At 40.8% G+C, this 24,175-nt stretch overlaps 1 protein-coding gene across 4 annotated transcripts in view; it reads right to left on the bottom strand.

The window, feature by feature from the left end:
* GPSM2 (G protein signaling modulator 2) overlaps nt 1–23,658 on the bottom strand; it is a 34,980-nt gene extending 11,322 nt beyond the window's left edge. Inside the window, exons 1-5 of one of the 4 annotated variants that reach the window (XM_054072624.1) lie at nt 23,520–23,658; nt 9,893–10,205; nt 3,569–3,790; nt 2,362–2,497; nt 1,734–1,876 (exon numbers count right to left, since the gene is read on the bottom strand). In XM_054072624.1, coding sequence (XP_053928599.1) covers nt 1,734–1,876; nt 2,362–2,497; nt 3,569–3,790; nt 9,893–9,954 — 563 coding nt within the window. In that variant the 5' untranslated portion in view covers nt 9,955–10,205; nt 23,520–23,658. The other 3 variants (XM_054072627.1, XM_054072625.1, XM_054072628.1) reach the window with 3 other exon arrangements.
* Between the last annotated feature and the right edge of the window lie 517 nt (nt 23,659–24,175).

Here is a 24,175-nt window from a genome sequence, read left to right as displayed (position 1 = left end):
CCATCCAACCTGGCCTTGAACACATCCCGGGATGGGGCAGCCACAGCTTCCCTGGGCAACCTGTGCCAGTGTCTCACCACTCTCATGGCGAAGAAATTCTTCCTAATGTCCAGTCTAAATCTGCCCCTCTCCAGTTTATACCCATTCCCTCAGGTCCTATCCCCACAAGCCTTTACAAATAGACCCTCTCCAGCTCTCCTGTAGCCCCTTCAGGCACTGGAAGGTCACTGTAAGATCTCCTCGGAGCCTTCTCTTCTCCAGGATGAACAGTCCCAACTCTCCCAGCATGTCCTCGTATGGGAGGTGCTCCAGCCCTCCGATCATCTTTGTAGCCCTCCTCTGGAACCGTTCCGACAGCTCCATATCCTTCTTACATTGAGGATTCCAGAACTGGACACAGTATTCCAGATGAGGTCTCACAAGAGAGGAATAGAGGGGCAGAATCCCCTCCCTCGCCCTGCTGGCCACGCTTCTTTTGATGCAGCGCAGGACACGGTTGGCCTTCTGGGCTGCGAGCACACATTGCCGGCTCATGTTGAGCTTCTCACTGGCCAGCACCCCTAAGTCCTTCTCTGCAGGGCTGCTCTCAAGCATGTCATCCCTCATCGTGTACTGAAAATGGGGACAGCCATGACCCAGGTGCAGGACCTTACACTTGGCCTTGTTGAACCTCATGATGTTCTCACAGGCCCACTTCTCCAGTCTGTCCAGCTCCCTCTGATTGACATCCCATCCTTTCACTGTGGCAACTACACCACTCAGCTTGGTGACATCCGCAAACTTGCTGAGGGCGCACTCAATCCCACCGTCAACATCATTGATAAAGATATTAAACAGCACCGGTCCCAGTACAGACCCCTGAGGGACACCACTCATCATGGATCTCCATCTGGACTTTGAGCCATTAACCACTACTCTCTGAATATGATCACCCAACCAGTTTCTTATCCACCATACCGTCCATCCATCAAATCCATCTCTCTCCAATTTAGAGAGAAGGATGTTGTGGGGAACTGTCAAAGGCTTTACAGAAGTCCAGATAGATCACACCCGTCCACTGCTGCGGTTACCCCATCATAGAAAGCCACCAAGTTGGTCACACAGGACTTGCCCCTGGTGAAGCCATGCTGGCTGCCATTAATCACCTCCCCGTCCTCCATGTGCTTTTAGCACAGCTTCTAGGAGGATATGTTCCATGACCTTCCCAAGCACAGAGGTGAAGCTGACAGGTCAGTAGGTCTCAGGGTCATCTTTTCTACCTTTTTTAAAAATGGGCACAACATTACCCTTCTTCCAGACACCAGGGACTTCTCCTCACTGCCACAACTTTTCAAATATCCTGGAGAGTAGCTTGGCAACCACATCTGCCAATTCCCTCAGGACTCTGGGACCTCTCATCAGGTCCCATGGACTTATTATGTTCAGGCTCCTCAGGTGTTTGCGAACGTGATCCTCCTCTACTGTGGGAGGGGGTCTACCCCCCGGTCACCATCTTGCTGTCCCATGACTCAGGACAGGACTTACCAGGTAATGAGAAATACAATAAAAACAAGAGCATAACAGAAAAAATAGTGCACTTCCCTGTTTAAAAGGGGAAAAAAAATCACAGCTCTTGCTGTTCTCCAAATAGAAGCTTGCCACAGGTGAGTTCGTGACACCACAAATCTCCCAACAGTCTAATGAACAGGGTAACCGTATCCTCTCAATCCCCAACATTTAATGGTGCTACTTACTCATAATAATCTGCAGCTTTTTGTAAAGCATTTTTCACATCATCTGGAAGTTCCCCTGGATCGTGAGTCCCAGCACTAGCTACATTTTTCCCTTTAGAATGATATACATTTCCCAGATTATACAGTGCTCTTGCTTCTCCCACCTAAATGTAGAGTAAAATAAGGCATTAACATATTATCCTTCAAAGTCCTGTGTCACAAAAACTAGTAGTACAAATCAGTGAGAGGAAAAAGTTTGCTAACTAGTTGTCAATACATGTTCTGCCCCTTGTGAACATGTTCTCACCACCCACCTCACTCCTGACCAGTTACATCCCTCAATCAAATTGTTTTGTATACCACTTCCTTTTGAGGTGCAAGATACATAATAATTCTTGAGGCCAATCATCATTAAAAAGTAAAATTCAAAATAGCCAATACAAACCAAGACAGTATTTATTAATCTAGATCTACAGTCTTCTGGGTGCAAACAGCTCTCCTACAACTAACAGGTTCCTACTGTCTAGGAAAAATAACTGAATATTCAGCAATTACTTCCCTCTGAAATGTGGTGCACATGTTACCGATACAACAAGGGTCACTAACACGTATTAGCAGGCTTACTTCCAGATTCCTAAGCAATTCTTACCTTATCATTAAGCTCTCTGGAAATATCCAGATGTCTCTGACAACAAACAATAGCTTCTTCAAAATTCCCAAGTACCTTTAAGGTGTTACCCAGATTCCCACTAGCTTTGGCTTCTCCCAGTAGATCTCCAATCGTCCTAAAATTACAGAAACAAAGCACCTAGTAAACAGCATGTGGTCTGAAACCAAGCAGATGATCAATGTGGGGTAGACAATCAGAAGAATTTATGAGAAGAGATTACAATCATGTAAGTGCATATATACTGAATTAATTTTATATCTAAAACGCATTCAGAAACATCATTCCATCTGTGGTTACAGACATTTAGTTTTGTTGGTGCTGTTTCTGCAGCTGCTGGTATTCATGGAATTGACTTATTAAAAAAAACCCCAATTCCTTCTTTTAGAAAGAGAATACAGATAAAATTCTTAAAAGATTAAGCAGAAAGACAAACCCAGTGTTAGAAAAAGAGGTTTAACTGTCTGCGTTTTACTTGACTACAATAGTCTTATATTATTTTCAAGACATACTGCTCTCCCAGAAAGCTCAGGGGCAATACTACATTTCTAGATTTTAAATAAGACTAAGGCAAGAGACTAACACAGAACCACTCAAACTGCTATACTTGGGGAATAACACAACAAAAAATGTTCCCACAAGGTTACGGCACTTGAACAGTTTAAGGCAGGGGGAAGAATAGATTTGTGCCTAAACTGAGGTTAGGGCATTAGGTGCCTGCGTCTTTTATTGCATCTATGCCAAATGACTAAAAGTCAGATGCAAAGGTAGCATATGAAATGCACAGGGTTTATAGATTTCACAATATTATAGTACGAGTTTTAAGAGAGAAACATGAATGAGCTCTGTCTAATAAACATGAGAGACAGGTTGACATTCTGGAGAACCAGAAAGACTTGAGAGTTAGAAACAGGAAAAGGTAAAGAAAGGGTGAATTTAAAGAAGTCACTTAATTACCCACAAACCTGGTGCAGCTTCAGTCAGTACCAGGATTATGGTGCTAGGCTGAGTATTAGCTCCCAGGTAAAAGGGCAATCCAGTTACCTGCCAGAACCCCCAACCCTCTGCCTTCACCACATTCGCTTGTTATCCAGTATTAATAGCAGGGTTTGCTTGGAAAAGCAACAGTCAACTGCTCATCTCTACAAGAACAGGATGAAATGGAGAACTGTTAAAGACACAAGCTTACCTTGCAAGAGTTAAATCATGGTGATGGTATTCCAAGGCCTTTGCATATTCGTGCAAGTAGAAATAGGCATTGCCTAACTGGCTGTAAATAGCACTGAGCGTCTTTAAATCTTCGGTTCCAACCTGCACAGCTGCTTCAAAGAAAGATACACCAGCTCGGCAGTCTCCTGCCTTACACAGGCGCTCCCCTTCCAAAGCCAGCTCTAGGCAGGAAGCCTCCATCCTGCACAAGTTAAGTGAAGAGAAAAGCAGTGACTGTAAATGTAGTCCTTTGTCCAACAGCCCAAGTTCCAAACAGGCTATTCTACTCCGAGGGTCTCTATCCATTTAGGATAGGAGTCAGCACCCGAGTACCAGCAATGAGCTTGGTACAGTAACATTACAGAAACTAATGCTGAAACGGAAATGGCAACTTCAATGGTGATGAGCAAACATAACATTAGAACAAAGAGCTTCACATTTCGTTTATGCTTTTTTAAGTCTAGGGAGCAAATCCAAACACTGCTTTGTCCATATATAGTACCTGTAGAATTAAAAAATGCATTTTTCACCATCTCAATAACTTCAGAAAACTGACCTAGAAAAGAAGCTGTTATTGGCAAATAAGGACTTTGACAAAAGTAAGCACTTTTATTTTTAGCCTGGTACCATAGCAAAAATGTCTTATGGAAAAAACATTCAAATTCAGATATTCTAAGAATACTTCTCCTAAAGTTGTTTCCTATGCAATTCAATACTCGTCAGCACGTCACCATTTCCTATAGTGGCACTGCTATGGAAATTCTCAGACTGTAATGAAAAAAACACCTAGATTGAATTAACACAAAATGTCTGTCAATTCCAGTTACTTACCTAAGATGCCATCACTCCAGAACCCACTAGAATATTTTTTATTATCATGAGCAATAATGGTGTAATTATAAAGGTACAAAACACAGTAAACTGTGAAGAAGATACTCATGAATGAATTAATAGCAGACATTTTGAAGATTATGTTTTGAATGATGAACAAAGAAGCGATTGGAGAACTGCAGCTACAAATATGTATTTTTGCTACTGTGAATTCCAGTGTTACTGACATACAAACATTTCCTAATTTCTAGTTCCAAGATGCGAGGGAGGTAGGGGAGAGGAGGATGAGAAAAGAAGATGACTTCAGGTCTTTATCTTGAACCAATGTAGTTCTCTAGCTTTTTCAAGACACCTGCAGTTCAAGAAGTTTGCAAAAATGTCATCATTCTACTTTTCAAATATTTTTTCAAAAACTCAGTAAGAGACATTCTGTGTTTAAAAGCCATGGGCTAATATTGCCAAAAAGCAGACATCAACTTTGTGAATTTGTATACTGTTTTTACTTTCTGCATTCCAAACCAGAATACTTAGTTTATGAAGTTACTCCCCTTGTGTCATCATTCAATATTTATCTGGTTGTAAGACTAAGCCATTTAGAATTCTGTTGCTGAACTCGATTCCTGTCACAAGCACAGCACAGATCCGTAACAGCACAATCAAATGTTTTTTTCAGACGCTATTTTCATGGCAAGAGCAGAAGACAGCTATCTTGACATGACATAGTGATAAAGTATTCAACATACCTGCGACGTTTACATTTCTTTATTTTCTAAATTCAAAAAAATAGATTATACAACATTCTCCTAGAACCTAAGCAAAAAGGAAATATTTTTTGAAAACTCAATAACTTTCAAGAGAACGAGAAGAATTTGGATTGTAAGTAAAACAAGCTACCAACACAAAATAGTACCATACCTGCTGCTCTTCGACATTCCACAACTCAAGCACAAGGAGATGACAGACATGCTTAACTTTTGCAGTTAAAAGTACTGTATGCTTGGTGGTTGGTAAAGATGCAGGCAGCAAATGACAACTCTGGCACGAAGGTCTTCCCTTGTCCAACTTCTCAGGTTGGATATCCATAACATATGCAGTATTTTTAGGTTTGGAAACTCTTCTCAGATAAGTTAAAGTATTCCTATTTGCTAGAACACACAACCTGTTTTTTGTTACATTGTGTATAGGTTGAAAAAGGCAGAAATGATTAAGTATGGTTAAGTACAAGGCAGAAATGATTATACCATCAGCAACTGGAGGTTTAAGACTTAAAACACTTCATTGGGTAATCTTAATCCTATCCAGAGAGGTTCTCTCTGGGCACCTCATGTTAACTGACAGGTCCAATTAAGGTGATGGCTAGAAAGTATGGTGCTCCTTAGTGCAAAGATTTAGACCATTACACAATCACACGCCTTTCTTAAGATTTTTAGCTTGAATGGCCAAAAAGGGTAGAGCTTTCAGCAAAACACTGTATGCGACACAATGGCCAAAATGCTATAGTGGACTTCAGTTCTGTGGGTGAATCAATCCCATTTTAAAAAAACACGTTTTGATTTGCAACTGTGATGCATCAGCCACCTGATCAATGAAGAAAAGGCAGTTTAAAAAGGTACAAAGAAAAGACCTGAGAATGCTACGGACAGGCAATTTTCCACATACACTGCATTCAATTAATTTCCCACTATGCCAAAGACTGCCAAATGCCAAAGCAGCATTACCACTTCATCAAGAAACCTGAAACACAACTCTGCAACTCCAGACTTCGTGTAACTTATAAAAATGGAACATTTGGGGCTTTTTCATACAGAACATAAAACATACAAACTATGAAGCTTTTACCCGGGGTGATGAAAATCAGCTGTTATTACAGTGTTTCAAATCAACCAGTATTAAAGGAAGTAAATGAGAATGAGAGTTAGTAATTGAGTAAAAAAGAACCCAAAATTTAACACCACTCTTGAGTGCGTCTTTAGAAATGTTGTTAACAGGCTACTAGAATCTGTATAGCAAATTAAAGCTATAATTCCACTTGGATCCATCCTTAATGACCTTCTACAATTCCAAAGTCTAAGCAAGCTATATAAAAAAGAACAGAACAGAGAAAATGAAATATTTATTTCCACAGCTGCCTGCACCCAACATTAATATTTTATTTGCATTATACAAGAGCTATGAAATCATCCTGTTATTTTAAAAGTTTGCTAGGCTTATCCACCAAATACCACAACTGGACTCAGAGTTTTGTTTTGGATTTGTGGGTTCTTTTTCCCCTTTATTACTTAAAGGACTGTTAAGAAAGTTGACATTAAAAAAAAAAAAAAAGATATTTGCACAGGTGTTCTCCACAGTCACCCCCGCCCTCTCAGGAATGTTCTCATAGGCTCTTTTACTGACAGTACTAATGGTTAAACAGCACATCAGCAGACTAGCCAGGGCTAGGCTATCAATGTTTTAGGAAGTCATTAAATAGTTACAAGGAGTATATGAAATTACTGTCTCTGTTCCCAGGGCTGAATTGAATTACTTATTTATTCAACACCCAATGGCTAAACAAAAGGTACATTGACTCTGCTGAGCCGGAAGAGAACAAGGCTCATTCATCTGTGTGCTTCTAATGAAATTCTGTTCCTGCTAAACAGGATAATGTTCTTCCAGATATTACTGTGGAAATACTCGCACAGGGCTGCATTTTGTTATTATGTTTATAGCTGCCTGGACCTGTTCTCTGAAAGGTTGGCATCTTCTGAATAATTTCTCATTTGTAAAACTACCTCAGCCTTATCTCTCTCTCCAAGCTGCGCATCTGGCCTGGCTCCTTTTACTTTTTACTTTTTCCCCGCCTTGTCCTTCTCTGACTTTCTTCACATTATCTGTTGAATCTTTATAAGAATATAAACCCTAAGCATCTGCCTCCACCCTGGCCTCCCTGTTTTTTTCTCCCATTTTGGAGTCTTCCTCCCTTCCGCTATTCTCATTTTATGATACAGAACAAAAAACTTAAGAAATAAGGCAACAGAAGGCAAGAAGACTCATCAACTACTACAATCTCTAAACACAATTTAGTTTTATTACATTCAATTCCCACTAGAGGATTTTTTGCTATTGAGGAGGGAATGGGACTGCCATGAAATCTGCCAAGAAACATTTTGATACCTAGACAGAAAATAAAACCCCCTATTCTCTTTCTTTAATTCAGATGCATGAAATCACCACTGCCACAGCATCCTATAATAAAGATCACATGCTATTCCTGTCTCCTGCCCTAATTCTCTGTTTCTAAACATAATGCACAAGCATACCATATTGACTGCTCCAAACAACTAACTTACACCTCTGCTGGAACACTGTTTGGTTAAGTTAAGTTTGGTGGCAAACTTAGAAACAAAACAAAACACGCACATACACAAAGAAAGCACACAAGCGAATTTTGGATTATTTCGCTTCAGCCAAGATAAAAGCACTTACAAGTTTTTTGTGTATGAATTTAGCAGGTCAAGACAAGTGAGTTCTACAGATATAGATCACTTATTAGTCCCATTTACTAACATCAGTATTTTGTTTTCAGTCACTAAACTACGTAAGAATAAAAAACATTTTCCTTCCACCAGTGTAAGCATTTTTACAGCTGTTAAAGTGAAATTGGTCAACTACAGCAGGGGGAAAGAAACAGCTTGCACAGTGAAGAAACAGAACTGTAAAAAAGCCTTTCCTTAAGAGTGGGCCACCAGCTTCTTTTTAGAATCAGTTATCTGGAATACCAGCAGGAAGGAAAAAGCAGTCAGAAAGCTAAACAAGCCTATACTGACGATACCTGTAGGTGAAAAACTTTAAAAACTGATAACACCACCACCCCTAGTAGTGTACGACCCATTTTTTTCCTCCATTATATTTTAAACTACAACCAAAGAAACTCTTTCCAAATTACAGTTATAAACTAAATAATTATAAAATTCCAGTTCAATCTACTGAACTAATTTAGTTTCTCTAAGTTTTAGAAAAGTTTAATTTTCTAAAAAAATTAAAATGATTATGCTTTTATGTTTTTAAATGCTCATCAAATTACAGTTCCTACAGGAAGGTTGAATAAGGCCATTAATATTTTTACTGGTAATCAGTATCATTCAAGCCTGGACTGAAACACAGCTTAAAGCAGTGAGACACTTCTCCCTGACTGTGCTTGCCAGTATTTTTGAAGTTATTTCTGGTTTGTCAGTTTAAATGAGACCACTGGCTGTGCCGCTTTCTCCATCCCTTTGCCCTGTAATTGTAGCCTGAACAGCTCCTGCTGTTGCTGAAGAGCGAGCAACAATCTGCTGTCATTGCCTGGGGAGGACCAAGAGCATCAGGAACAGTGTGTGTACATGTGTTAAAGGAACTCTGGGAATTAGTTATGTTCAAGAAATAGCATGCTCACACACTTAAGGATACCTGCTGTCAAAGCCATCACATAAAGATACTGGCAAAATAAAGAAAGCAGCAAATAAATTACAGTTTATTTCTAATCTTCTTATTTCTAACTATGAAAAACCTCCTCCTGCTGACCTCCCTGCTAACCAGAACCAACACTGTACTCTGTGAAATGGAACTTCAGACCAATCTAAAAGCAACACAATCGTCAGAACAGTGAGCCGTAGAACGTCTGTCTCCCAACTACGGGTAGTGCTTTACTCATTTATCTAGCAAGGCAAAGGTCTCCAAAACAAGATTTACCAGGGGAGACGGCAGGGAGAGAACACACCAAGATTCACACTTTTTATTTGTTTTTAAAACAATCATTTCAGTGTTCCTGCATCCCTATTGAATGAGCCACAAGATCCACCCTTCCAGACACCAGCCATTCAAATGCCATGTGCTACACAATGCTTCTGTTGTTCTGGTTCATTAGAAGGAGCCTGCAATGCTAACACGTTGTCCCAGGTCTGTAAAGGGGATTCCAGAATAAAAATAATAAAAACTTTAAGATGGAAAATCACGTATCCTCTTGGCTTGCAGTAACAGTACTTTTGTAGCCCAAGGCACCAAAACAGTTTCTATCTGTCAATCAAACCTCTCTATTTATAGGTGACCTGAAAAGTCATCATTCACAGAAGTGATATTGGGACAAAGACAGAGAATTTCAGCAAACAAAACTCGATTTGTATATGCAGCCCAAAAGCTAAAAGATGAGAGCACATGCATTATCATGCAGGGATCATATTTCATATCATTCTATCACAAAGAAATACAGACAATCATGTACTATTCTGCAACTGCATAAAGTTCCAATAGTATAAAATCATCTAGTTATATTAATATAATCTGATGTAACAAAAGTGAATTTTCATAGTGCAAAAATCAAGAAAAGAAAAAAATACAGTGATTTTAGTTTTCAGTTTTAGTAACATGAGTAACAGTAAATTATTTGTTGCAACTTGTTTAGTTTTCTATTATTAACAAGACTTATTCATAGATACTAAAATTAATAAAGCCTTACCTGTATCGCACATGAAAGGAACGATCTTCACGCATGCTTATCAAAATATTACTTTCCTCCATTGAGTTGCATTATCAGTAGAGAAAATAATAGTGTTCTGTAGTAGGGTAAGTACTTTGCTATGGAGAATTGTTGTCAGCACAGCATTCAGTTAGTATATTAATAAGTTGGAGTAAAGGTATCCTAAGCTCCTGTTGAAAATCTCTTCTGTATTACTAAGGTTAGGACGTCACAGTCAGACACATCTGAAACCTTCAGAAACGTGTTCAAGTTCTTTCATCTGTGGCCCTTTAAGTTCCATTCAGCTGCGTTTCTGCAAAGGGAACACAAGATGCTTGGCTTGAAGTCTCATAGTCAGTTAATAACTCATAACCACTTGCAGCTGATGTAAAAGCAAAACACTACTCCTACTACACAGGAAGCACCAATCAAGAACTTAAAGCAAGAGCCACAGCCTTTACACACACACACACAGCAATTCCTGAAGGCAAGGGAGAAAGCAAATAAGGTTTAACAAAAAACAGTACTCTTTTTTGTCGGAAACTTTGAGTAATTTTCCTTATTAGTATTCTTTGGTCTCATGAAGTTCCAACTAAAGAGCTTAAAGGATGAAAGCTACAGAATGAAAGATATAATATAAAACAGTTAACAAACAGCCTTACATGTCAACAGCAAGGCCTGAAACCCTGATCATTAGCTGAAGTCTCAGAGTAGCCAGAACTGGCTGACACAATCCCACCTGGAGATCATCCATTCTGGAGACCATCCCACCCAGAACATCACGAGCATAGAAGCTAGCAAAGATCCAAGCTCTATTCCGCTTTCCTCTCCTCACTTCCAAAAGAAAAGGGGGGAGGCTTTGGAGGGGATAGGGGTTGGTTGTTTTATTTTTTTACACTGGCTTCACACTGCTGTATGAGCTCCAAACTCTGCTTCAAAGGGATTGCAGTTAGACATGAGACATGTTTAGGCTGGCAGGGAAATGACTAACAGAAAAGAAACTCTGTATTCAAAAGTTTACCCACTTTTAAGTATATTTTTAGTAGAGGAGTTGACATATTTATTGTGCAGTACTAATATTACCTGCCTTTGCAAGTTAACATACAGCTGTGTAACCCACAAATGCATATTTCATCAAGAGACTGCAGAGATGTCCACCGATAAGAGCTGAGCTCAGATTTAAAACTGTCACTGGAAGAAAATACAACCCCCTCTATTTTTCTTTTCCACTCAGCTGTGAAGATTCACACTTCCCATCTCATATCGTACCTTGACAGCACCCCTCAAAGAGATCATTTTTTCAATCCACCATTTTGGCCTTCCATGCTCATCATTAGAATTATTTGGCATCAACAACTGGGTGCGGGTATATTTTTGCAGTTACAAAGCGTGACACATGCTGTTTACAATCCCACTGCAACCCACACACTGGGAAGGCTGTGTTACAGGTATTTACTCTCCGGAAGTTTGTCCGAACCTCAAATCAGATAACACATAGAAACAGATGGCTGTAAGCCACCCAGGCTACAGCAATCATCCATGAGCATTCCCTGCTGCTCAGAGAAGGCAAGGGAATCAAAAGGTCTCTTCTTCAGATGGATACACTCATGCAAATTACTATATGCCACAAGCTAAAAAAGTGTTCACTTCGGCAACTGTCACGGATCATGAAATAATGACCGGTAATTTGTTTGTATATTTATACTGTAATTGTAATTAACTGAATAATTTACTTTAAGAAGATTTTTTAAAAATAAAAAGCTAAATTAAATAAAAAGAGTTACATTTAAAAGTACAGCAGAATGACTGCATTTATTTAAACATCGGTTATTTTTAGCAGTACCTTCCACATCAGCTGTTTATAACTTCATTTTTTCTGAACCACAATTCCATCCTCATATGTAACCTCATCCTGACTGATGCCAGCATCTCCAACCAGCTGGAACCCCTATTCCTGATTCCTTCCCTCCTTACAGGCCATATGGTGCATTCCTGGTCTCAAGGGTGATACAGACACACCCAAGTTGGCTGACACATGATCACAGATCCAACAAAAATGACTGGGTCTGGTTTACATACCTTGTTTCTCTCACCCCTAATGCATTAGGATGTCAGCCACGCCAACATGCAATAAGTAAGCAAATTTAGAGCATATTAATTAGAGTGATGAATTAAAAACGTAGGAGGCACAAATCAATGAACCGAGACATTATCTCGTATGTGTAAACTGGCCCTGGAAGGATTACACTACAGCAAAGTAAGCTGTGCTCTTTCAACTGGTGCACCTTAACTATTCAGAATATCTCTATGTAACCAAGTCTTTCCCAAGCTGGCGATCAAATTGAAATGGATTCAGTGGATACAGTACTTTGGCAAAAAAGCCCAGTGAATTAACAGAAATCAGAAGCTCTACCCCACTGGCATATCTAACAGTAAAACATGCTTTCTCCTAAACTTGCAGTTTTAATTAAAGCTTCATGTAGGACGAAAAAAGCCCTTGGTGCTTACGTTTATTCTCTCCACGCTTTTAAACAATGCAAAATCCACATCCATGTTAAAGAGCTGCCTTCCAGGAAAGCATAAATACAAAAATGGAGCTGTATAAACTGTGCTTTAAAATGCACAGTTTCATTATTCCAGCTGTCAAATGCAGGAAGCACTAACTTTTTTGTAATTTCAAAGTAGTGGAAAAAAACACACAGGAAAAAAAGACTGGGACTCCTTCAGAGGTTGAAAATTAACTGAACTGATATTACTAATTACACAGCAATATGACACCAAAACCACGCCACCACCCCTACCCCCAAAATTAAACAAAGCAAGGCAGAGGTTAGGCAATCAAAAGTGGCAGCCAGTTTATAAACCCCACAGCAGAGAAAAGATGCATTCGATCAGCTGTTTATTAGGAGAAAATGGTAAGCTCACCCACTCTGTGTATAGACAGCTAAAGGATCTTCAATTAAACCACCAGTAAAAAGCTAACTTTGCCTCAAATCAATGCTTTATCCAGAAAATGTACTTATCGCTTCAAAGAGTCACTTTTCATTCTTTTCTATTAAATCACAGATTCACATAGAAGCTATATAGATACAGAAGCTTGAGTTTTGCATGGCATGAGGCTTTAAGACTATATTCCTTATTAAAGTCTAGGAAACTACTTTTAACTTGATTCTCTGAAATTGCACAAAATCTATTGAGTTAATGCCTACAAATATTACAATAGAATTTTTAAAAAATCATGCTGAAATATTAATGTTACACACTGAAAGCAGTTCTGCATAACAATGCTTAACAAAGTGAGACCCTGTGAAGCTTGTGCTCACTCAGTATATTTTATAAATTTCAGATCAGTGCTTTCGGGAAGGGAACCCAGTCCTCATGGCTTACACTCAAATTAAGTACAGATCAACTTTCCATTAACATCACTGAACAGAATCAGTGATACATATGCTAAGGCTCGAATGAGGCTCACTTCTTTCCGGAAAAACTATGGAAGAAGCCTAATGTCTCCCCTCTTCAATTCTGATCACTGCATTTCAAGTCCTCGACAGTAAGAAGACAACAGCTGTAATTTCTTTCTGTTATGCAAGCTAATTGTCTCAGTTACTACAACTTCCACACAGGCATTTTGTGTTCTAAGGCATTTTCCACCTCAGAAAACATTTGATAACATACTATGAATTTTATTGCAATGACAGACAGCCATCTCCATCAGTTTGCAGTTCTGAGTTACACTGACCATCCATGACAGACCCCTTCATCCTAACTTTTGATAGAATACCATATTTTCCACACAACAATGAATCAGAAAGCAAGAGGGAACTATTTATTAGCAGTACATGGAACTGAAAATTACAGTATATGGAGAGGGAGATTTTTTTTTTCCCCTGCATCTCCATCATGGCCAGAGAGTTGGAACTAGACAATCGTTAAGGTCCCTTCCAACTCAAACCATTCTATAATTCCCTAAAGCAGTAAATTTCTGCAGCTTCACTGGCTCTTCCCCTCAACCCACACCTTTCTTTTTGGAGTCTGTCATATGATCAAAAGCAGTTCCTTGCTGCTCTGCAGTTACAGGCTGGCTGACATTTGCTGCCTGGTCACCTGAGGCTGGCAAACAGAGTATCTAACCATTCGATCCTTTCTGCCTTTCCCTAGAGCAGACAACCACGTAATGCCTTCTCTGCCCATCTGCTATTTTTCACAAAGCTATAAGAAGGGAGAATCTGCCAAATGAAGTCATCACTGACTGATGGATCCAAAAGCTACTAGAGGAAAACAGACAGACACAGGCCAATGGCACAAACTGTATTGCCTTAGAAAATCAAGCTACAGAGATTTGTTGTTTCAAGATCAAGGCAAATTTCTCAATGGTGAGCTGAGTCTGACAAGGCTACAGCATGGGTGAAACAAAAGGAAAAGAAGCTTAAACTGGATAATCTACAAACAAAGCAGAGCTTTGCACATGCAAAGAAAGACAGACTAAACCCAACAAAAATAAACTCACAGCTCTGTAACTGAAACATAGAGATTAGCTTGGGTCTAGACCTTCAAAACATAAACCAGCATCTAAACACAAAGAGTGCAACAAAGAACACTCAGAATTGGACAAAACAATTTTAAATCTTCGCTGTTGTCCCAGGATATTTTTCAAATTCACCTGAATTAAAAAGTAAGACTGAAATAAGTAAAAAAAAAAAAAAAAAATCCCTTAAAATGCCATACCAAGTTTAATATTGTATTTACATAGTAAACAGCATCATGGTTAGTATTTCTGTCGTAACTATTCCCCTGTGACTGAACCTTAAAGTAACTGTGTCACGTTGGGAAAAAGCTGATTTTTCCAAACCTCGAGTACAGCACAAGTAGTAGCAATGACGAGATGGGAGAGTGAACCATCAGATACAAGAAACGCTGGACTAATAGCAGTGTGGTGACTTTGAAGCTCAATTTTCAAGTCTCCTCTGCACTCCTTTTGATAGAGGTTCAACAGCAGATTAGCTGACAGCATGCAGAAACCTCCTTCACCAGGAAAGCAAATTTGAGGTTTAAAACAGGATCAATGATGATGTGGAGCAATCCCTGTTTTGAAACACTGCCCTTTTCTCCTCATGGATTGTGTTTGGAGCAGATACCCCCAGAATGAACCACAGGGCAGCTTTTAAAGGATAGGCTTGGCAGCACACCCCTGTGCGTTGCACACATCTTGTCAGCCTCACCTCTGTGCCTGGGGAAGATCATAGGCCAGATCCTCCTAGAAGCTATGCTAAAGCACATGGAGGTCGGGGAGGCGATTAGTAGCAGCCAGCATGGCTTTGCCAAGGGCAAGTCTTGCCTGACCAATCTAGTGGCTTTCTATGATGGGGTGACCACATCAGTGGACACAGGAAAACCAACGGATGTGATCTATGCGGACTTCTGTAAAGCCTTTGACACGGTCCCCCACAACAGCCTTCTCTCTGAATCGGATAAGGAATTGGTTGGATGGTTGCATTCGGAGAGTAATGCTCAACAGCTCAATGAGCAGATGGAGATCTGTGACAAGTGGTGTCCTTCAGGGATCCATACTGGGACCAGTGCTGTTTAATATCTTCATCAATGATATGGACAGTGAGATGGAGTGCACCCTCAGCAAGTTTGCAGATGACACCAAGCTGACTGGTGCAGTTGTCACACAAGGAAGATGGGATGTCATCCAGAGCAACTTGGACTAGCTGGGGAAGTGGGCCTGTGTGAATCTCATGAGGTTCAACAAGGCCAAGTGCAAGGACAGGCTGAGAGAGTTGGGGTTCTTCAGCCTAGAGGAGAGAATGCTCTGAGGAGATCTAATAGCGACCCTTCCAGTACCTGAAGGGGGTTACAAGAAAGCTGAGGAGGGACTGTTCACAAAGGCTTGTAGTGATAGGACAAAGGGCAATGGCTTTAAATTGGAAGGGGAAAGATTTAGATAGATATTAGAAAGAAATTCTTCACAATGAGGGTGGCGAGGCACTGGAACAGGTTGCCCAGAGAGGTTGTGCCCCCTCCCTGGAGGTGTTCAAGGCCACGTTGGATGGCTTTGTAAAAAGCTACCTCAGACACTGGTCCTAGGTGTCAGTCTGATACAGCAGATTCTGCAGAGCTTGTCATTGCTACGGATCACGGGAAAAAAAGAGCCCAACACATCCTCTGCAATTATCAGACAAGTTGCAAATAAATTAATACCACTATCTGATGTTCTTGATTTGGATGTCTCCTCCACCACCCCAACTATATTTACCATACCAACTTATAAAGATGGGCCACATGAAAAGAAGACACATTACTGAATATTTCATACAATCCTAAAATGGGTGGAAGGAGTAGGGATTCTGTCGGCTTTGGGAGACATTTGAAATTCATCCAACAAAATAGGAACCCTACCAACCAACTGCTCTGCAAGCATGCATTTTCAGTTACAGCACTCTAATAGAAGAAGGGATATTAAGTTTCCTCCCTTTACCAAAACCATGTCAACAGAGCTATTTTTTATATATGAAACCATCAGCTCCATGCTGGGAAAGGAATAAAAAAGTTGGAACTGACCGCACACACAAGGCCAGACAGGCATCTTATGACCAGAACTGACCAATACAAAGCTAACTACCCTTATGAATCAAAGAACAGTTACTCAAGTGAGGTATCGAAACTTGGTTGTATCATCTATTAAACTATTTCAACTCTCTCTCCTCAGCCAGTTAATGCCCAAGATTTAACTATTTCAGTATAGACAGCAGTCTTCCTAGAGAGTCAGAAGGCCAGAGGTTATAAGAGAGTAGAAATATACAGATAGTAGGAGTTATAACACTCATGGCAACCCCTTCAAAAAACATAATTGCTAAATGAAAAATTACACAAGTACTGTCATGACTTGTCATGAACTCCTGAGTGATCTAATGGATTCTGTTCTTTCCTTCTCTCCTCAGTTTGTTTCTAGCACTGTATTTACCCAAGTGGAAGAAAAGGCTTTTTGTCCAAGTATTTTAATTTACTAGTGTGGTTGTCAATGTGACCGCAGCAAGAGAAATCCCCCAGTGACAAAGGAGCACAAGCATGCTCAGAACAGTCCAAAGCAGGACAGTAAAGGAATTTTATTGAAAATATTGATAGAAACAAAATAATGACTATATTGCGTAAAACCCCACAACTACTTTAAGTTATATATTTAACTATAAATCATAATAGCTTATGACATTCTATTTATATTTTTAAATAAGCTTTAAAAAGCTTTTAGCAATGCATTGCTCCTAAATCTTGAGATGTTAAAAATACTGAAAATTAACAGGTGGTGACCATCTCCGAGACAAATTTTGTTCACAATGAAGCGAGGATGTCACCACACAAAAGCATGGACTTGAGCTCAACCCTAGAGGCACATAGGTCTAGAGCAGAGTCCAACATTTATTATCTAATTACTAATACTGACCTGTATTATGACAGACATGGTAATTAGTTGGTTGGTTGTTATTTTTTTTTAAAAATGTACCTCTGGTTACCTAAACACAACTGACTCTGTTGTGTGGTAGGTTCTCAATACAGTAAGAGGCAGTTCGTTTCCTCTGTACCCTTTCATCTATGCTAATTACTCCATACTTCCACTCACAGCTCTGGCACAGTGGACTAGATGTCCTGGCTTATACAACATTCTGTTAAAGGCAAACAAAAGCCTAGGAGCATTTCTACATGTCCTCTAGCATTACCTGTATATACTTTCCACTTATTCTGTGGATTAGGAGGCGGTTTTTTCCCTTTCTGTTTGTGGAGTATCTAGTTTAACAGACCGCTTAGGGCTTTAAGTAGCTAAAGATCTGCAACATGGCAAGACTTTTAAACTGTGTATCCTTTTTGTTCATTTTTCCCTGCTGTTGTTAAAGCCTTGTGCAAACATCTCCTTAAACAAGTAAGCATCGCCTGGCATTATTTTCAATATTACTCATAATTACCAATCTTTATGACACAAGTTATTTGTGCCAGATCATAATAAACCTATTCCAAACAGCCATGACAACTGAATCCAGAAGCATCTTCCTTCTCTGAGTCAGAAAGAAGCTCACCTGCATTCTTACAGGTTATTTTCTCTTCCTTTCATATGAAACACCCAAGCAGTAGATAAAAACCACATACACATGAGGCAACAGGAGGAATGGATATCGTACCAAAAACTAAAGAAAAATATGAAACCTTCAGTTAAGGAGCATTCAAACTTCTCTCCAGAACCTGGTATCTCTACTCACACTGAACACCCTATTTTCACCCAGCAATCAGATTGAACAGAAATAAAATCAATTATTCCATTTTAAGAAATAAGAGCAGGAAGAGATGCCAGAAATTGAGGAGAATCCATAAGAAACAAAAAATCATACATCCTCATTGCTACTGCATTCAGAGTACTATCACAGTTCCAGACCAATTCTGTTCACTGTGATAAACGCAAAGGTGCCCTGTTAGGCAGAGTAAAGGTTTGTAAATAGAAATATATAAGGCACCTTGCAATAATGCAGGCCATACAGTGACTCACAGTCTTGGAATGTATTGCAGACAAAACCAAACAGCTAGCACATATACTTCCACTAAGCAGAGAGTAACACACGCAATTACTAGACTGATAAATGAGTGTATTAACTACCAATGTTCAATGACAAAGGCGACCTCTCAGTTCCTCTGTCACAGAGCATCTTTCTGGAACAGAATATCCTTTTTCTAAGAAAAGCAGTATTTAGCTTACTGCTCAATGTATGTAATTACTCTGCAGATTGCAAGCTAGAGAACTGGGTGTAGCTCACACAAGTAACCACAAGCATTTTTATTACAAGGATATTCCTGCAGATAGTTTATGTAAACTGTCTATTTAAATCCTGAAGTAAGGCAATCCCAGACTATGACAGAATAAGAAAGGAAGCAAACACTAACTGCCAGCAGAATATAACCAGTATCTCCATAATAAAACTAATCAGGCAATTGGAAACTAATTCTAAACGCAAAGATTGCATTAAGATTTCAGCTACAAGAAGACAGTAGGACAACATCCTCTCTTTGCCTTAAAAAAAGAGCAAAGACAGAACAGCCAATATTTTTTCACATATTTGATACATCAAAGTATTGGGATTCCTTCATTTTTTATTTTTTTATCAGAATGAGTCCCAATTTTTTTCACATTGTCATTCACAAACTGAAAACAAATACCATGCTGCCTTTTTTCCAGGCATTCCATAACTGGAGATGAGACTTGCAGTTATTAAGTCCTTAAATGCCACAACAGACTTTAATGACTGTTCAAACAAAACGATTACTTTTAAACCTTTTATACTTAGCATATGTTTAAATCATATCACCACAAAATCAGTAAGAGTTTTGTTATCAAGTTCTGAACATAAATTTGAACATTGCTCCTTCTGCTTATTAGGGACAATCTCATCATGCAAATTAACAAACAAGGCTCTCCCAAGCTCAAGTATCTTCAGTGTGGGCAATGAAGCATGTTATACGATGTGAAAGAACACCAGACGGGAAAAGTTCAGCACAGAATGTTGACTCCCTGTATAAGCTGATAGAGCAAGTTGATCACAAATCTCGCCAATAAAATGTTCCATTTAGCTCAGCTCCTTCTTGGTGTGTAACATCTCTTAAAAACAGATCCAGATACGTAAAAGAAAGAAGACAGATCGCACAAGCATCTTGGAGAGACAGGGGAAAATGAATCCTAGGATTTAATCATTTTTTTTAAAAATAAAAGTCTTTAGAATCACAAGCAGTAAAATACAACAGTGATTAAAGTGAAGCAACACAGCTTCTGTATCAAATTTCCTATTTCACAGTGACGTTCATTTGGAGATGAAGCAGGCATTCAGCGTAAAGAACTCATTACCACTCCAGCAAGTTTTCATCCTGCAAGGAGCAGATGCAGATAGCTCTCATAGAACATGAAACGGTCCGTGATAGTTCACTGCCAGCAGCACTGCTTGGTGCATCACCTGAGCCCTCAGCTCTCAAGCATTAACGGGCAAGTTATTAGCTGGCTTCTCAGTTCTAAAAGTGCAGGATGAACACACACTACACTGAGAAGAACATGTTGTTTTTCCTTACTGTTTGTTTCCCACAGACGCAGGTACAAGTTATTTATGGCATGTCATCTGTGTAGATTTAAGGACAAAAATATCTGTTGAGATGTCAAGTTGTAAATCGCTTTGCATATTTGTTCTAACATTTGGTGTAAATCTATTCCAAAGCTAATCAAAGCATCTGTTCCAGTCTGTGTGATGAATACTGGGCTGGATTCCATTTCCCACAATTTATCCACCATATATACACATTATCACACAAATATGACTGGTCACAATAGCATATCCTGTCCTCTAACAAAGCAATGATTGCTTGGTAAGGTACTGGCTCCAAAGAGTTGCATGCAAGGAACAAAATTCCTGGCAGCACACTCAAAAAACGATGGTAGGAAAAAATGTAGTAAACAGAAAGAGTAAATAAATAAAGACTTAGAGAAGCTTCTTTGCATATCTTCTATGGTTTATACTCCCTGTAACTCAGCCACATTAAAGTTTTTCCTTCCTATTGGTAAAAGGTTCATAATACAGAAGTTTTATTATGCGAACAAGAATTATGTTCTTCAAACAGCCAAATCTGAGTCCCAAGAGGCAGCCTGACATCAGCATCTGTTCAATATTACGTATGTTTCAGACTATCTCTTGTCAGTTTTTCCACTTCTATATTTCCTGTATTTTACATTCCTAATATTGTGGTCTTCCACAAAATCATTTTCATAACATGATCATCTGTATAGCTGACTTGCTATTCAATAGCTAAATAAAAGTAAAGCATATTTTCTTTACCTCGTATCTGACTGTTATTTCATCCACAAGCATAGTAATAGCAATAACAGGTTAATCTTTCAGAAGGTCAGAAGAGCAATACGTACTCCTTAAACTTAAACAATTTCATTAATACATTAACATTAAAAACCACTAAAACCAAGACCATAGTTACCAGTCCTGGGCAGGAATGACTAAGTTGTGGGAAGTGAACCTGACCACACAAATGCTACCAAAAACTGAATGACAAAAAAAGTACAAGTATCTTGGCTATTAAATTACAAAAGTGGAAAATCAGATAGAACTAAAAATGATCCTGTATTAAGCAAAACAGAAGAAACCAGATAAACTGTGTAAAACAAGAAACCCCTCCACGTTCAATACTTAAAATAATAGAGAGATAGCATTTATTCTTATAAAACCCCAACAATTTCTTGATAAAACTTTTCCTTCCTAACTAGTGGGGAGCGAAGCTCCTCTCCAAAATATATTGTGCTTGGGGACCTGAAGAACACTGGCTTAGAAAACCGGTCTGCTGTCATTTGTTGACAAGAAAAGGCTGAGAACTGATATTAGAAACAGTTCTAGCAAAATAAGAAAAAAAAAAAATCCATCCTGACAGGGTAGTGAGAGGTAAAACTAATATTTAAAACTGTGGCGTTCTTTCACAATGTGCCAAAAAGAAAAAGGTCTTCTGTGTTTTTGTAACGTTTTTACCCAACTTACACAGTAGAAATGACTGGCTGCTGACTACCAAAAGATATAAGTAAAGAAATAATTATTGTCTCTAAATGCCTCAGTAAAAAAGAAAAAAAAATATTAACCATTTAAAGCCAAACGACAATGAAGGTACAAGAACAAATAGTAATATGTCTATCAATACCTCTTAAAAAATGACATAAATCTTGAAACCATCAAGTTCTAAAGTGATTCTCCCCCAGGAGTAACAGGAATGTACAACCCTAAGTAGTTTTAAAGTACTTGAAAGAGTTACAAGAGCACATAAAATGCAAAGATAAGCCCCATATAGCTTTCCCCTAGCCCAGTAAAGCTGTCTCAAGTTTCAGGTAAGTTTTGTTTCAGCATTATACTGAAGTAACTGAAGGTATAAAGTCCTTCCCTCTTCAGAGGGAAGCACAGTTCAGCAGTCTAGGTTCACAGAGGTAACCACAGTTCAGCAGTCTAGGTAACCATTAATGGAACTATTAAGAAGAAACACGGGTAGAGGCCTACAAATTATCTAAGCACGCAATAAATATATATAAGTAAGGAATTTAGAAGGATTGCACTGTAAGGACGACCTTTTCCCCAATATTTTCAGTGCTAACAAATTATGACTTACACAAAGGATGTAAAGTTTTGAGACAAAACGTAAGGAGGGACTGGAATCCCCTAACTGATCTGTTTGAGATGCGAGACTTGGCATGCGCTGCTGAATTCCAAGATGGTTGCACAGTTCTCCGTGGCAACCCCAGGATGCAGGTGCCTGCATCAGGAATGCCACATTCATCTGAAAAAGCTGCTGAAGCAGAAGAAAGGCCTCAGCGTGAAGGTGGGGTACCATTTGTGCCTCTGCAGTCGGGTCAACAGAGGAAGAAAGATGGGTGGTTAACTACAGCTCCTCTTCAAAACCCAAACAAGCAGAAGGAGGGGAGGAACTAGACTAGCAAAGACACTGTCTAGGGGACCAGGAAGAGCAGGTGAGGTATAATTCAGCTCAGTTATGTGACATTAACTCGAATTCTACAGAGTTCAGGGCGTGTTTCCTGTACAATGGGTATAAACCAGAGACGGGAAGACTTAGAGTAGACATAAAGAGGAATTTCTTCACTATGAGAGTGGTGAGGCACTGCCACAGGTTGAACTGGAGGTGTTCAAGGCCAGGTTGGATGGGGCCTTGGGCAGCCTGGTCTAGTAGGATGTCCCTGCCCATGGCAGGGGGGTTGGAACTGGATGGGCTTTAAGCTCCCTTCCAACCCAAACCATAGTATGATTCTACCCTTCACAGTATGTTTGCAGGTCCTTTGGCTCCTGCTGCATTAGAGACCTGTTTCATTCCCATTCGAGAGCTGCATTTACTATTCACCATCCCCACCGTCTCGTTAGGCACAGCAGACCCACCAAAGCGATGGGAAGCGCTGCCTTTCTATCACCGACCCAGCCGGAGCCGGGGAGGCCAGGGGTGACCTTCCCGGGACACCGAAAGGCGGCAAATAAACCCCCTAAGACTCGTGTGGGACAGCGAGCAGCCTTTATCAGGGCTGGGCGACAGCAGGGAGCGATCTCAGGGATCGCGGGCGGCCAGGCGAGCCGGGACAGGACGCTCTGCCCACTTAGATACGTGGATAAATTTTCCTAGAAGCGTTATGCGTATTCTTTGACATTCCAAGGACCGATTTGAATGTTGTTATGAACTTCACAGCACTCAAACTAGTTGCCGATTTGGAGCTTTGGCTGCAGCTCCGCTTGACCTTGCATTTAAGATGGGGAAAGGCTGCAAAAAGGGGTGATGGCAGGACATCCCTGCCCCGCACAGGCACCGCACCTCACGGGAGGCGGCGGGGGTGGAACTGGCTGATCTTAAGGTCCCTTCCAACCCAAACCATTCCATGACCTCCAAAGGATAAACAGTGTCTGGAAAAGCGCTGTTGCTGTCCAAGGGACGTCCTGCCTGACTATCCTAACCTACAACTTCTTAGTTGAAACTGTAGCTTACATGAAAACTATTCCACCCTTTGTGACTACTCTGCAACCCCGGCCCCGCCGCTCCCGCCCGTGCCGCTCCTCACCTGGGCTCGGGGCCCGCGGGCTCCGTTGCGATCGCGCCGGCAGACGCGCAGCCGCGCTTCGAACCCGCCAATCGCCGCGCGCACCGCCCCCGGAAGGGCCCGCGCGCGCCGGCCCAGGGGCAGCGCCCCCCCGGGAAAGGCCGCGTCCTTCACATCGGCCAATGGGGAGCGGGGGTGGGCGGGGCATCGCCCCCAGGGCCGCGACACGCCCGCGTCCTTCACACCGGCCAATAGGGAGCGGGGGTGGGCCGTGCCCCGCCCATATCGTTCACACCGGCTAATGGAGAGCGAGACTGGGCTTCGCCCCGCCCACATCGTTCACACTGACCAATGACGAGCGAGGGTGGGACGTGGCCCGCCCACATCACTCACATCGACCAATGAGGCTAGAAGATGGGCGGAGCATCACCCCCCGGGGCCTCGACCCGCCCGCATCGTTCACATTGACCAATGAGGGGCGACGGTGGGCCGTACCCCGCCCACATCATTCACACCGGCCACTGTGGGACGAGGATGGGCGGGGCATGGCACCAAGGGGTTCACACTGACCAATGGGGAGCGAGGATAGGCCGTGCCCCGCCGGCACGGTTCACATTGGCCAATGGGGCGCGAGGCTGGTCCGTGCCCAGCCCACACTATTCGCATCGGCCAGTGGG

This window comes from Cuculus canorus, chromosome 8, assembly GCF_017976375.1.
Source record: "Cuculus canorus isolate bCucCan1 chromosome 8, bCucCan1.pri, whole genome shotgun sequence".
Lineage (NCBI taxonomy): Eukaryota > Metazoa > Chordata > Aves > Cuculiformes > Cuculidae > Cuculus > Cuculus canorus.
The sequence above is the reverse complement of the archived record's forward strand: the minus strand, read 5'-3'. Positions and strand labels throughout refer to the sequence as shown.